The sequence below is a fragment of the Barbus barbus genome, assembly GCF_936440315.1.
Source record: "Barbus barbus genome assembly, chromosome: 23".
NCBI lineage: Eukaryota > Metazoa > Chordata > Actinopteri > Cypriniformes > Cyprinidae > Barbus > Barbus barbus.
This window is the reverse complement of record NC_136751.1, coordinates 29,260,828-29,277,010: the sequence shown is the minus strand read 5'-3', so window position 1 is coordinate 29,277,010 and position 16,183 is coordinate 29,260,828. Positions and strand designations below refer to the sequence as shown.

At 34.9% G+C, this 16,183-nt stretch overlaps 3 protein-coding genes across 3 annotated transcripts; 1 reads left to right on the top strand and 2 right to left on the bottom strand.

Moving 5' to 3' along the window:
• The first annotated feature begins 227 nt into the window (after positions 1-227).
• On the top strand, positions 228-1,963 carry LOC306842678 (piercer of microtubule wall 2 protein-like). The gene is made up of 2 exons (XM_079373681.1): positions 228-275; positions 1,439-1,963. The coding sequence occupies exon 2, from the start codon at positions 1,451-1,453 to the stop codon at positions 1,763-1,765; it is 315 nt and encodes a 104-aa protein (XP_079229807.1). The 5' UTR covers positions 228-275; positions 1,439-1,450; the 3' UTR covers positions 1,766-1,963.
• A 1,905-nt stretch (positions 1,964-3,868) lies between these two features.
• On the bottom strand, positions 3,869-8,093 carry dnaaf4 (dynein axonemal assembly factor 4). Its single transcript, XM_079373505.1, has 9 exons — positions 7,957-8,093; positions 7,734-7,881; positions 7,512-7,642; positions 6,948-7,170; positions 6,408-6,532; positions 6,212-6,321; positions 5,112-5,265; positions 4,914-5,019; positions 3,869-4,359 (listed from the first exon to the last, which is right to left on the bottom strand). The coding sequence occupies exons 1-9, from the start codon at positions 8,077-8,079 to the stop codon at positions 4,259-4,261; spliced, it is 1,221 nt and encodes a 406-aa protein (XP_079229631.1). The 5' UTR covers positions 8,080-8,093; the 3' UTR covers positions 3,869-4,258.
• Positions 8,094-8,895: 802 nt separating this feature from the next.
• Positions 8,896-15,778, bottom strand: pygo1 (pygopus family PHD finger 1). The gene is made up of 5 exons (XM_079373506.1): positions 15,588-15,778; positions 14,397-14,458; positions 12,173-13,142; positions 12,001-12,046; positions 8,896-10,406 (listed from the first exon to the last, which is right to left on the bottom strand). Exons 1-4 carry the CDS (start codon positions 15,634-15,636, stop codon positions 12,021-12,023), a joined length of 1,107 nt encoding a protein of 368 aa, XP_079229632.1. The 5' UTR covers positions 15,637-15,778; the 3' UTR covers positions 8,896-10,406; positions 12,001-12,020.
• Positions 15,779-16,183: the final 405 nt, after the last annotated feature.

Below are 16,183 nucleotides of genomic sequence, written 5' to 3'. Positions count from 1 at the left end.
CTTTAACATTCTTTAACTCTAAAAACTACATTTCCCCTGATTCCCGTATCCTGTGAGTGACTCTGAATTTTTGAAACGTCTCTGTTTGCGTGGTTGCTGATCGGTTTAATCTACTTAACAGCGATTCCGACGTTTATATTTAAATTCCTAATAAATCTAGTTGATCGTTGGTTATTTTATGCTGTTTTGTTTACGCGCAGGCGCAGTTGACGTAACCGCTCATTGCCATAGAGACGTCTTCACAACACAAGCGTTTGAGCGTCGCTGTAAAACTGGTAAAATGTATTTATTATATTTTCACTTTAGAAGATTAAATTTATATTTTTTCGTCGTTGTGTAATATTGCAATTGCGCTAAAACAGTATGAATAAATTATAAATAATGCATAAAATATTATATTACATTTTAGTAAAAGTGTTAAATACATCGGAGTTAAAAAAGTGTTAGCGATTAGAGAAAACTTGTGTAGAAATGTACAAATAAAAATAAATAATAAGAAAAAGATTAAATTAATTCTTTGATAGTTAATAAATCCAATTTGGATCAAATAATAATAAATAATCAACATTTGATTAAAATAAGATCAATTTAAATAAATATAAAATAATAAATAAATACATTTATTAAAATAAATACATAAAATGTGATTTTAATATATAAATAATACATTAACAGTATACAATTATTATACAATTTATTGTACAAATAAAAAAAAGTTAAATACTTTACAGTTGAGTAATGAGTTAAATGAGTTAAAATCATTTGTATATCCAAATAAATTGATAAATAAATATTAGAGAGACTATTTATCAGAGGTTCAGAGTTTATATAACCAGTCATAAGGGTCCATTTTTTCAAAATTGAGATTTATATATCAGCTGAAAGCTGCATAAATAATCTTTCCATTGATGTATGGTTTGTTATGATAGGATAATATTTGTCTGAGATACAACTATTAGAAAATCTGGAATCTGAGGGTGCAAAAAAATCTAAATATTGAGAAAATCTCCTTTAAAGTTGTTCAAATGAAGTTCTTAGCAATGCATATTACTAATCAAAAATTAAGTTTTGATATATTTACAGTAAGCAATTTACAAAATATCTTCATGGAACATGATCTTTACTTAATATCCTAATGATTTTTGGCATAAAAGAAAAATGTATAATTTTGAGCCATACAGTGTATTGTTGGCTATTGCTACAGATATACCTGTGTTACTCATGACTGCTTTCGTGCTCCAGGGTCACATTTTATCTGCATTTTACCACTGGGAATTGCAGTCATTATGCTCTTAAAATCATACTTTTTAATAACAGAATAACTAAGGAAATAAAACTGAATTAAGCAAAGGTCAATAAAACAAAAGTTCCTAAAATGATTCACTGGCTTTGATTACTTTAATAATAATTCATTAGTCTACACTTGATCTCCTTTCAGCCTGCAGTCATAATGTCGAATCCGGAGCATGGGGCTAATCCTGGAAATCCAGTTTTCTCCTGCATGATCAAACCAGGATCTCACACGTCGTCTGAAGACCCAGCGCTGTCCAGACCTCAGGACCTGATGTATAAAACGACATCCAGCGACTACGGCGCTCGATCACCCACGTTTGAGTCCTCGCCCTGTTCCTATCACCCCATATCCCAGAGCTTCTCCCAGCACCTTGGATTGTGTGGCATGTTCCAGGACAACTCCTTTAACACCAGCTTGGACCACCGCTATGTGTATGTCCCAAATTACAACACACAGTTTAAGGGAGAGTGACCAAACACTTTTGCATCCCTTATTTGAGAACAACTTCTGATCATTCACTCAAGACAGGTCTTGTGTTGTTGTTAATTGATCTTTTTAACCTTGATGTACATCCAGTATTGTGTCTGTTTGATGGATATGGCACCTGAAACTGACTGTACCAGATGTAACAATAACCTTATCAAATAAAATGTTTGATGTGTTAACCGTTTTATGTTACAAAGGGCCATTTAATAATGTCCTGAAATAGTTACTTTACTTAACATGAGCTCATGATGTTAAAGTTGACCGAGTTGTAGTTGATTTAAAGGAATAGCTCACCCAAAATCTAAATTTGCTAAAAATGTCTCAGCCCATCCAAGATGTAGATGAGTTTGTTTCTTCATCAGATTTAGAGAGATGTATCATTGCATCAGTGTCTCAGCAATGGATGCTCTGCAGTGAATGGGTGCCGTCAGAATGAGAGCTGATAAAAACATCACAATAATCCAGAAGCAATCCAAAGCTGATTTGTCCTCTGGACATCTTTACTTGAAGATTCAGGATAAGGAAGAGTAGCATAAAATGATGCTGTGGCTTGGGTCACCCCCTTCTAATGAACACGTTTGACTACTTTAGTCATTTCTATGAGTACAAATCTTAATGTTAAAGCATATAATGATATTCTAGGGAATTGTGTGTTTTTAATTGTATAGCAACAGTTTGGACAGAACCCTTTTCTATTCTAACATGACAGTGTCTCTGTGTATAAGACACGGTTCAGAAAGACATGATTGATTGAGTCAGTGTGGAAGAACTTGACTGGTCTGCAGAAACCCAGCTGAACTCCTCTGGTGTGACTTTAAATGCAGACCTTGAGCCAAAAACTCATCTCATGGGATGAACATGCAAGCTTTGTACATAAAGCCTGTACGTTGCCAGACTGTACTTTGTGTGATATTACTCATACTTCAATATGACCAACAACGCACATCAGCACTGGCAGAAGTTCTTGTTTCGCATTAACATATAAAACTTCTACAGGGCGTGGTAATTTAATACCGCCCATACTCTCTACTACACAACTGTCGAATTCTGTACTTCTCATAAAACACAACTGCAGCAGCTCTTCATCAACACTCATCTTTTACAGGACTTCACACAAACAGTAAGTTTTTAAGCATACGTAACACGCTTTAAAATAAAGCTCCTTTATTGGTATCATGAAGAATTGAATAAGATGGAGTTTTAATACATGTTGAATTAGAAAATCAATGTGTTTTTTGTTAAATCTCGGCTCCACGACTAGAGAAAACAGAGATAGGGCCAACTTTTAAGGTAATCAGCTAAACTAGCTAGTTGTTGTTATTGCTGGTGTTTTATTCAGTTTTAATATTCGAATGTTAGATATTATTATATAAGATATTAGATATAATATTCAAAAAATATTCGTTTTAATTCCTGTTTTTTCAACAGATGACAAGTTGGGGGACCCTGGATGAAGTGGATGAAGCGTGGTGGGAGTTGGCATATCAGCTGTTTCTTGTCAGCAATCCAATGAGAACGACTCTGAGTAATGTGTCTTATTATCTGAGTGGCGATAAATGGAATGATTATGGATTCAGCTGTGAAACACACGTTCCTCCAACCGGGCAATTCCGTGGCGTTTCTAGAAAGGCCATTTTGGTGGTGATTTCAAGAAGAAGGAGAATGCATTGGGATGATTGGAATAAGTTAAATGGGATGAGACCTGATACTGAACCTGAGGATCTAGACAACTCTGACAAAGAAGCTATTAACAGGATTACTGACCAGATATATAACGAGGACGGCAGCCCTAAACCGTTTAATAGATAGGCTGAACAATATTAATGATAATGTTACTGAAAGAACGTTTGTTCTTAACTTTGAAAGAACCTTTACAGAATGGGATGGGATGGGTATTCTTATTACTATATCCATCAGTTAATCATTTATAGTTAATCATTTACACTCTCATTTGCATCTATAAGAGACTATTGTATGCTTTCAAAATCTGAGTTTGAGTCTTCAGACTGAGTATATGTTCTGCAACATAGAATCAAGGACTTGATGTACTTCCAGCATTGTGCATGTGACCGCAATAAACATCCATTCCAAAAGGCAAATGTGGTTTTATTGGGAAAATGAATATTGTTAAGAAGAATATGATCAAAACATTTCTCTACCGCAGTGGTTTTCAAACCTGTCCTGCAAGCACCCCTGCCCTGCACATTTTGTATGTCTCCCTTATCACACACACCTGGTTCGTTAGTTGAGACTGCAAGACCTGAATTGGGTGTGTCTGACAAGGGAGACATACAAAATGTGCAGGGCAGGGGTGCTTGCAGGACAGGTTTGAAAACCACTGCTCTAGCGTCACCAGTCTTTATGTGTGGTTTCATATTATGAACCAGTGTTAAACACAACATGTTCATGCACACTCATGTACATTTCTGCACTGACAACAGGTGCAACTGTGATCCTAGCTTTTCAGGAGCTATATGGTCATGTCGTGCCTTGTATGATCTCACGAATCTTGTCTGTATCAGCTTGCAGGGCTGCGTTGTGTGGGTCGATTTCTAGAGCCGCCTGATAGTCCTGAAGACCTAAAAAATCATCAGATTGATGTTGTGAAATACTTCCAGTATGTCAGGAAGTTACAAAGAGAACCAGAGTTGCGTGGCAATCAGAAATCAAATGACGATGTCTTTAAAATTCCTATTTAAATCCTGAATTTGAATTACATTTGTAGCAACAAAAATACAGAATTGATTGTAATTTTAAAGATTATGAACAATGGCCAAATAACCCAGAATGCTATAATTTACAAATGCTGATGTCATGAATCATTCTTAATAAAATTGCATTAAAAAAATACTTATTCTTATATTTTAAAACTGTGATGAACATTTTTGTTCTGGTGTATGGCATAAATATGTTAACTGCTTCTGACAAGACTGAATTTGAACAGCAAAAATATACCTTCTGCATATCATTACAGAGGCCGATTTGATTGAAATTCCAACTCAAGTATTTTTATAATAGAGACAACAGTGATTTCAGGGCATAGATTTCTCCCACACTATATACACTGTGTATTTATGTGACTGCAGAGGTTGATGTGTTTTGCATTAAAGCAGAATAATTGATGATCCAGTACCTTCTACATAAAGCTCAAGCTCACAGAAAGCTGTTCCTCGCCTCACGTGAGCCTTCAGTCGAGCCGAAGCATTTGCAGCGACCGCAGGCTTCAGTAACTCAAGAGCCTGTGAAAGTTCATGTGTGTTAATGTGAAGGGAATCAGTGCTCCATATACAAAAAGAACCTCCACATCATTTAAAAAGAACATAAACCTGACCTGAGAGCTGTCCTCAATGGCTTTGTGAAGATTTCTCAGTTTGAGATGACAGGCTGCTCGGTTAGAAAATAAAGCCGGGATCTTCCTGTTCAGTTTTATGGCGAGATTATAAGCGTTGACGGCAGCCTGGTAGTTTCCTGCCATGAACAATTTACTGCAGGAAAAGGGGAAAAAAGGTGATTATGATATTTAATGGTGTGTTTTTTAAAATAAATGATACTTGCTTTGATAATTTGTTATACAATACAATCACATTCAGATATTTGTACTGCACCTGTACACTACCATTCAAAAGTTTGGGGTCAGGAAGAAATTAATACTTTTATTTAAAAAGGATGCATTAAATTGATCAAAAGTAACATTTACAATGTTACAAAAGATTTATATTTCAAACAAATGCTGTTCTTCTGAACTTTCGATTCATCAAAGAATCCTGAAAAATAAAATGTATCTTTCCACAAAATATTAAACCGATTCAACTTTCTTGAGCAGCAAATCAGCATATTAGAATGATTTCTGAAGACTGAAGTAATGATGCTGAAAATTCAGCTTTGATCACAGAAATAAATTATATTTGACCATATATTCATATGGAAAACAGCTATTTTAAATAGTAATATTTTTTCACTGTTTTTTGTTCACTGATTTGATCAAATAAATGCAGTTTTTGTGAGCAGAACAGACTTTTTGTAAAACATTTAAGATCTTATCAACCCCAACCTTTTGAACAGTAATGTACATATAAAACACCACAAAATGTCAGCAAATAAACTGATGGAAGACATGTTGTCCTTCCTTTCCCCAAAAGCATGACTGTTTGGTCTCGTAGTCCTCATTAAAGGATTTATTCACCCAAAAATGAAAATTCTGTCACTAATTACTCACCCTCATGTCGTTCCAAACCCGTAAGACCTTCGTTCATCTTTGGAAAACAAATGAAGATGTTTTTGATGAAATCCGAGAGCTCTCTGACCCTCCATAGACACCATTTGTGTTCTGAAGATGAACGAAGGTCTTACGGGTTTGGAACGACCTGAGGCTGAGTAATTAATGACATTTTTGGGTGAACTAACCCTTTAAGTATGATCTGTGAAACTCACTCGCCCTTCTCTTTCAGCCAGTCTGGGTTTCTCTCTTCCTCTCTCAGGTCGTCCAGTTCGGCCAGATCTGTGTCCACTGCTCTCCTGGCCTCCGCCTGCTTATTCAACCACTGCTCACACACACACTAACATAATAAGACTCCCAATATTGCCAACCATTTTAGTCATAATCTATAATCTATAAAGAAGATCTGACCTCTTCCTCCTCCGGGACACGAGACTCTCTCAGCGCAGTGGGAAACACTCGTGGAGTGAAGCTGATCTGAATACAGCCAGCTGATCTGGGAGCAGGCAGATCTTTTGGTTTCTGTTTTCTTTGACCTAGTAAGAAAATACGGGAGCTTATTCAAAACTTTGTGACCTAAATTTTTTTTAATGAAAAATGTGTGACCCTGGAGCACAAAAGCAGTCTTAAGTCGCTGGGGTATATTTGTAGCAATAGCCAACAATACATTGTATGGGTCAAAATTAGAGATTTTTCTCTTTTATGCCAAAAATCATTAGGATATTAAGTAAAGATCTTTTGTAAATTTCCTACCAAAACTTCATTTTTGATTAGTAATATGCATTGCTAAGGACTTTATTCAGACAACTTTAAAGGCAATTTTCTCAATATTTAGATTGTTTTGCACCCTCAGATTCCAGATTTTCAAATAGTTGCATCTCAGCAAGAACTGAAACAAAGCATCATGACAGAAGAACAGTGTTATTGAGCACAAAGTTAAAGTGTGTTTACCAGTATTATGCATCAGCGTGACTGCAGGTGGAGCGTTTGCACGCTCTGTTTTCTGACAAACCGGTTGGTTGTCATGCGTGCCGGTTCCCTGCATTTTTTGCTGGTTTTCCTTTTCTTCTGCTGTTTTTTTCTGCGTTTCTCTCCAGAAATCCAGTTCTGCCGTAGCTCTCGCACACTCTTCATCCTTCATCTTCTGAATCCTGTCCCGCTCCTCATTCTCAAGCTGAACACAGGCAGAGAATTCAACAGCAAGATAATGTTTGAGACAACATTCAAATACCTGAGAAATCATTCTGCATATATAGCAGAAATTGTCATGCATTGATTCAAAAACAGGTCGATCAAGAATAAACTACACAGAAACAATAATTTATACATTTTGGAAGTTTTTTGGCACTTGTTTTAATCTATACTGATTCTAAATAAATACATAACGACTAGATTATTCTCTTTAATCATCATAACGGGGGACATATGCATGAAAATAAGCTTAATTTTATGTAAAACAAAAGCTCAAGGTAAGACACCTGTGCATTATGACTGTAAAATCAGTAAATGTGAGACCTTCATCATGGTTTCCAGTGCATATTTCTTCTCCTGTTGAATCCTGGCAGCTTTGGCTTTAGATTTGTCTGCTTCTTTCTCCTGAACTTTGAGAATTGCTTGTTCTCGAATCTGCTTCTGCTTGTCTTTATCTTTAGAATAAAAAACATACATGTTTAAAGATAACTATATGCCTCAAGTACAGCATCTCGAGTACATTTCTATGTTGAATGAAAGATCTACCAATGTTTGTGAAGAGCTGCTCCCATAATTCATCTCTCTTCTTCTGCAGAGTGAAAACTGCCACTCCGTTTCCAATCTTGGCTTCACTTTTCTCCTCATTTATTGGCTCAAATAAGAAAACTTCGAACAGAAACGGGGGGAAACTCACCTGCAGAAGCATTCAGGACACATGAAGCGAGTTTCTCCAGGTATATATATACACATTTAATGCTTCAAATCTAACCTTCAGATACTCGTCCGTGCAGATGACATGGATGTTAGCGGGTTTCACTCCTTTTAAAGGCACGCTGATGTAAACTGTGTTCTGGTTTTGTGTCCATGTGTGATCTCTCACCATCAGCGGCATCTCTGACTCTCCTGAGAGAAACGTAAACACTGGTTGCTACGACGTGAAGGTGGTGGTTGCTAAGGGGCGGAGCGATGGATGGCAGTCTGTCATTTCCGGTTTCAACCAGTCGGTTTTCTCCAGCTTTTTCTCTCAAAACTTTATCTTACTTAATATATAAAATAATGCATAAAATATTGTAAATATTAAAATGGAATAATATCACTAAAAACATAGTTAATACATTTTCATATCCAAATAATAAGCAGTATAATTTAATTCAAAAATACATTTTAGAAAAAAACATGGATAGTTTATTCTAAGTTAAACATTATTACCGTTATATTATATGTATTTATAAGTGCTGCTTAATATTACCACAGGGAATTGCATTTATCTTAAAAAAAACAAACAAATACATAATGACATATATACGTATTTACATGGATATATATGCATATTTATATAATTTATATTTATAAATTTTTTTCTTAAATATACACATGCACATGTATTTATATATACACATAATATACACAGTACACACATATTATGTAACTCGCAATGAATCATCACTAATCACATACATATATTTGTTGGTTAATATTACCACTGGGAATTGCACTCATTGTCTCCAAAAAATTATAATTAAATTAACGTTTTAAATAAATAATTCAGAGTGCACAACGTACAATTATCTATTTTTGCTAAATAGAGTAGTTTAGAATTAATTTGAAACCTTATTGTGAACGAATATTATTCCATATAAAACAAATCAGAGCTTATGCATCACTTCAGTAAAATTAATTGACATTGCATAGAGAAAAATGTCTTTTTAAAATCAGTTTTATTAAATGCAATTCAAAGGGAGAGTGAAACAGTTGAATACATTTGAATTATGGCTTTGCTGAGATTTCTCTATTATACAAGAAATGTTACAACACACAAGTCAACCTTAATTTACATTCAGTATGCGCTGTACCAGCTTTGTTCTGAGGATGCCACAAATGTATTCACTTCATATTGTTGGTTATTTACAGTTTATTGGCTTCATACATTCATTGTCCTGTTATAAAATTAGTTTGTCATGTCATATTGATAAGTGTGTAAATTATTCACTGCACAACGCCATCAGCTCAGGGTCTGAATATCATATTTAGAAAAAAAACTAACGTAAGGCACCAGGGTTCAACAGTCAAATGTGGCCAACTATACAATAATTGTCCCTGCATTATTTTGTGCTTCAGACATATTCTTACTAACATGAACATTATCATTAATTTGTCATAAGTGCTCTTTTAATAAATGGCAGGGAAATACATTGATTGTTCACATGATCTTGCTTAAATTAAATCAGATTACTCAAGCGTACTCAATGCAACAACATCTTTAAAGCAAAACGTGTGGAAACATCTGGAAAATCAAACGGCAGAGAGCAAGACATGAAGTTTACATTCACGATGCCACAGTGTTTCCCAACTCAATGGAAGAAAACATTCTCTGAGGAGAGACACACAAAACAAGGGAACGTGTAACATTACAACAGCAAATCCAAACTGAATCAACACGGATGTAGCTGGATTTAAAAATCTACTAAATGGGAAAAAAAAGTAGAAAATGTAAAGTTATGCATTTGAGTGCATTAACAAAAACATGTTCAGGTAATGCATCCAGACAGAGCTTTTTTTATTCATTTTTAATTAACTAAAGTAATTCAAATTTGTATTACAATGGGCTTTTTTCTATACGGAAATATTTATTTATTGTATTTTATTGCTTTAATTTAATTTTTAATTTAATAAAAATTTTAATTTAGAGTGATTTTTTTTTTTTTTTTTTTGTGTGTATTCTTTCATGCATCATGCCCCAAAATAAGGCCTTCAAGTAACAAACCTCCTCAATCTTGGCCAAAAAAAACCCTCAAATAAACCCAGTAAAGAAAACCACCACATAACAACTTATCAAGTGCATCCAAAGTTTCAACTTGTTCTCTGGCTCTGTTAATTCAAGATTTTCACTTCATTTGATCATAAAACAATCAACGAGCTAAGCTGTTTGAAAAAGAGTAATGAGAAGGAACAAAATGCAATATACAGCACATCCAGGAATATTGCTCACTGAGACTAAGCTACATGCAGCTAGTACCCTCAACAGTTACACAAGACACATGATGATGATGCTACAGTAAATACTCTACATTCAATGGGAAAGACCCAGTCATGTGAATTATTAAATGATCAGCATCTACAAAACCTGCTCAGCTCATATCAACTGTGTTTGTGAAGTTTAGAGCACCACGTCGTCTTCAGCTCACAGAGTATTGGTAATCTGACAGATTGAACATCGTTCTGCATAAAGAAAATGAAGAGCTTGTGTTTTTGAGTTACTCTGAAACCTGGATACTAACTTGAGTTACAGCTGTAATGTAAAAATTTATAAAAACCCATCATCAGTAAAATCCCAGATATTAAGTGACTATATCAAATCAATAGATCAATCAAAGTGAACCAAAGGAAGATATCCGACCCCAACTAACCACTTCGAAATAAACACGTGATGTAAAGAAATCACTGTCAGAAAGAGTCGGTTCTGCAGGACAGATGAAATTTGAACTAAAGGGCCCTTTCATAGGCACAGACACACCTCCGGATTTAAAGACATTACATTAGAGATCCACACCAGCAATAATTCACCCAAAAACAAATACACTACATTTCAAAAGTTTGGGGACAGTAAGATGTTTTCTTTTTAAAGAAATTAATACTTTTATTCATCAAGGATGCATTACATTGATCATAAGTGACACTAAAGATGTTTATAATAAAGCTGTGAAATCGATTAATCACATCCAAAATAAAAGTTTGTGTCTACATAAGGTGTGTGTACTGTGTATATTTATATACACACACACAGTCAAACAAACACAAAATTATTCAGACACCAGATATAATTTTTTGCATGTTTGTTCTAGTGGGTGCAGGACACTAGAGTTCATGTAAGTGAGGAGAGCAAAATAAAATAATCTGTGACATATTATACCCAAAAACTCTTCATACAGTGGATTACCAGTAAAATTGATAAAAACTTGCACCAATTCAGACACTTTGACCTGACTTTGTTTTTCTTTATTTGCTAATGCGAACGTTTCACACCACAGACTGAACTAAATGAAGCATTGCTTGGTAATTGGTTGAGCTAAATTGGTATTATCTAATTGTGTTCTTAAATGAAACAGCTAACAGCTATTCAACACAATTCATTTGTGAGACCGTCTAACAGAAAGATGGCATTATCAAGATTAATTTGTACTGACACGTAATTCAGAGTTCTTGCCATATTTTACTACCATTTTCTAAACTATAGAGAATAAAATGTGATAATGTGAGAAATGTTGAAGGTGCCTGAATAAATTTTGGTTTGACTGTACATGTATATATTTAAGAAATATTTACACACACATATATTAATATTTATATATGATTTATATTTTATTATATATATAAATAAAAAGATAAATATGACCTATATTTCTTAAATATATACACGTGTGTGAAAATGCTGTTCTTTTGAATCCTGACAAATAAAATGTATCATGGTTTCCACAAAAATATAAAGCAGCACAACTGTTTTCAACATTGATAATAATCAGAAATGTTTCTTGAGCAGTTAATCAGTATATTATTATGATTTCTGAAGATCATGTGACACTGAAGACTGCAGTAATGATGCTGAAAATTCAGCTTTGATCACAGAAATAAATTATATTTTACAATATATTCACATACCAAATTGCTATTTTAAATTATAATAATATTTCACTTTTTACTGTATTTTTGATTAAATAAACACAACCTTGATGAGCAGAAGAAACCTCTTTGAAAATTATTTAAGAATCTTACCAACCCCAAACATTCTGAAACTGATTTCAAATAACTTACTCACCCTCATGTTGTTCCAAACCCCTATGACTTTCTCCTTTTGTGATTCACTGAAAAAAAAAGTAATATGTTTTTAACAATAGAAAAGCATTCTGGGTGAGCAGAAACACAAGGAGAACTTTGGAACTCAATCAAGTTCAAACAGAATGATCGGGACATCAGTGGCTGTCAGTCACCCTCATGATTGTCCGATGCCTCTCGTGTCTTAAGCAGCGGCGCTCCTTTGTCCTCCATGCAAGCGTCACATCCCCAAACCGCTGATGCCTCGGCCGTCAGCAGATTGTACGCCATCTCGGTCATTCCTGTGCAAACTCTGTGGAACCATTTCTGACACGAGGCTTCACACAGAATAGCCTCTTGGTCATCGTTCACTTCGCTCAGGCATATGCCACACGGATAAACCGGCTCGGACAAAGAGGAAGTGTTCCTTCTGTTCACAACTTTATTATTGGTCAAAGTGCCATTATTGCCGGGCCTGCGGGCATCTGTGGGTCGTGGCGACCTCTTCAAGGCTTCGTTGTTGGCGTGAAGGACGCCGTTGAGTTTTTCTGCTCCGCTCTTCGTCTTTAGCTCATTGTCCTGAGTCTTGTTTTCTTCACAGTTCTGGTTTTGCGAGGGGACGCTTTTGTTCACGGTTTCGCTCGGGTCCTGTTTGGGTGTTGGCGTGCTGGATTGCGTGAAGTTATTCTGTTGTTGAGAGAGATTTGGGCTCACATCCCGGGCTGGATTTGCCCCTGGACTGAAAACCGGACCACCTGGACTAGCTCTTTGGGTCAGATTGTGAAGACTGACATGCTCTCCTGGACTTGGTCTGAAGTGCATAACGTTGTTGCTGCTGCTAAACGGCTGCCTGTAATTTGGGTTTTCGCTGTAATTAAACCCCGGTGAGCGGTTGAAGCCCATGGGATTCTGGGAAAACGAATGAGGCAGGTTTTGCATCTGGTGAGGAGCACCGTATGGAGAAGGCATCCTGGGAGGCCCATAGGCGCTGAAGCCTGAGTAATGCGAGTGGCCAAAATAAGGGTTGGCAGGTGGCTTCAGGGACGGAGAGTTGTAATTGTCATCGAAAGGGTTGGAGGCTATTAGGTGATCCGCACTCGGGTTTGGAGGCGGCGCATATTCGGACAGAGGAGAGAAGGACGGCGCCTGTCGAGAAAGAGACTTATTTTCACTCCTGAATGCTCATATGTGACTCTGCAGCACAAAAGCAGTCATGAGTAACAGGTATATTTGTAGCAATAGCCAACAATACATTGTATGGGTCAAAATTATCCATCTTTCTATTATGCCAAAAATCATTAGGATATTAAGTAAAGATCATGTTCCATGAAGATATTTTGTAAATTTCCTACTGTAAATATATTAAAACTTCATTTTTGATTATTAATATGCATTGCTAAGAACTTCATTTGAACAACTTTAAAGGTGATTTTCTCAATATTTAGATTTTTTTGCACCCTCAGATTCCAGATTTTCTAATAGTTGTATCTCAGCCAAATATTGTCCTATCATAACAAACCATACATCAATGGAAAGTGCATTTATTCAGCTTTCAGATTATGTATGAATCTCAATCTCAAAAAATTGACCCGTATGACTGGTTTTGTGGTCACATATAAAGCTCTGATGCATCTGACAAAGAGCATTTTTCCCCATATTTAGTGACATATTAATATGCATCTTTCTTTTCTTCTGGATCTTCCCTCACTTCCTAAACACATTGATGCGGGATGAAAAGCTACACTTCCGTTCAAAAATTTGGGGTAGGCAAGATTTATTTTTTATTTTTTTACTGTTTTTGACTCTTCTGCTCACCAAGGCTGCATATATTTGATAACAAAATATAGTAAAAACTGTAAAATATTATTATAATTTAAAATAACACTTTTCTATGTTAATATCTGTAAAAATGTAATTTATTTCTGTGATCAAAGCTGTATTTTCAGCATCATTACTCCAGTCTTCAGTGTCACATGATCTTCAGAAATCATTCTAATATACTGATTTACTGCTCAAGAAACATTTCTGATTGTTATCAATGTTGAAAACAGTTGTGCTGCTTTATATTTTAATGATAAATTTAAAAAATCATAATTTATTTGAAAACAGAAATCTTTTGCAACATTATAAATGTCTTTACTGTCACTTTTGATCAATTTAATGAATCCTTGATGAATAAAAGTATTCATTTATTTTATATCTTTTGAACGGTGCTGTATGTATTTTGCAATAATATGTGTTATTTACACTTTTAAATCAACTATATTTATATAATAGTTTATATTGATTATTTCTGTTGTTTCTATTTCAAACGATTGGCGATGCATGTGGTAATATTGTGATTCATGTTGAACACTTGTGTTGAAATGTCTATGAAGAAAACTCAAGGGAAAATAGTACCTGTGTGCTTGACTTGCGTCTCTTTTTCTCTGGACTTCCCAACAGCAGCCCACCTTCACCTCCTGGAAAAATCACAAACTGAGATCAAATAAAATGATCATCTAAAGTATTTATGCTCCATCTGAAACATATCACGTCTATAGCACTGACACGTGTATAAAACATAAGCTCTTCATTTTAACATCCCCATATAATGGCTTGAGAAACAGATTTCTTATTAAGTTTGGTTCATAGAAGGACTTGTTTCTGTTTTTTAATAAGCCAACAGTCTTTAGATTACATCACAGTGTCATCAAATTTTTTTGTTTTTTCTCATAAGACTGTGCATTTTAAAAGTGCATATTTATTTCACTAGTAAATTAGCATATAGATGAAAAAGTTCAAAGCTAGTAGACATAATAGTTACAAAACTTCAATTTATATAGCATACAAGTGTCTTAAAGTGTTTGCTGAAAATGCTACAAAAACTCAAGATTCATCTATCAATCATTACAACAATAATTTTCAGTGTTGTGCATGTTTCATTACAGTTGACATTCTCAGAAAATAAGCCAAAATAAACCATATCATGGCACGGTTATTATAGTTAACTAAAACTAAAAACTTAAAAAGGAGAAAAAAATCTATTTCTGTTACTTGAAATAAAATAAATTGACAAAAGAAACATTTCTCATTTAGTTTCACTTGATCTACTAAAATTACTTAAATTAAAAATGATATAAAATTAATGAAGATATACAGATGTAAAAACATTCAGCTAAAAATAAAATAAAAGTCTCAATACAGCACATTGAATATTTCTGTCTCATTGCAAACTGCTTTTGTTACATTTTGCAACATAAATGTAACTCTCTTATTCACTGAACCTTAACATTTTTGTTTTTTAATGTTACATAATAATGTTACATTTTACTGTCGCGTGCTCTATTGAAGCACATTTAATAAACAAACTTTGGAAAGCTTTTCTCTCGCCTGCTGATCAACTCCAAACTTCCCCAAAAGTCTCGTTCATCTGCCAGCATTCACTTTGAGTCCTGACACGCTTTTCTTTTCAAATGCGCATCTGTTTAAGTCGCTGTCTACTTTTCTGTTCTTCAGTAAAGGCCTGAAGGCCGCCAGACTGCTGCTGTGGCTCCGGTAATTACGACAGACACCGAATCAAGCCTCAAAAACACGGAAAATCCACGTTACCTCGGTTTCGTTTTAGAGAGAATGAATCTTTCTCCTGCTCTGTGGACATTACAGGCTCCCTCACATGACTCAAACACACGGAAGGAAAGGGGAAATGGTGTAACTTTGATGTTATAAAGAGTGATTGTAGTCAACTCGTCTCGTTCTTCCTCCGTTTCGCTGCAATCACGGTGGCGGCGACCGGGAGGCGCATTTATTATTCATACTATGACGAAGGCGTCGCTATTAATATTCATGAGCCATTCGAAGTATTCCAAACTACGTCATCTGTTTAATATTCATGAGAATTCTGACTGGTTTCGATGTAATAATACACTTAAATGATCATGGATTTGAGAAAGATAAAGCATATTTAATACAATTGTTCATTTTAATGGGAAAGTTACATATTCGGGCCATTCTTCAATTGGGGTGGCAAATGAGGCAGAATTTGTAAAAATGCTTGTTTGTTTGTTTTCTAATAAAATATATATATATTTTTTAAATATACAACTTTTTTTCTTAAATATAACAAAATATGTATTTTTTAAAACAGTTTAATAAAATTGTGCATGCTAAATCAAGCCACTTTATTGGTGTTAAAAATGTTATATTGT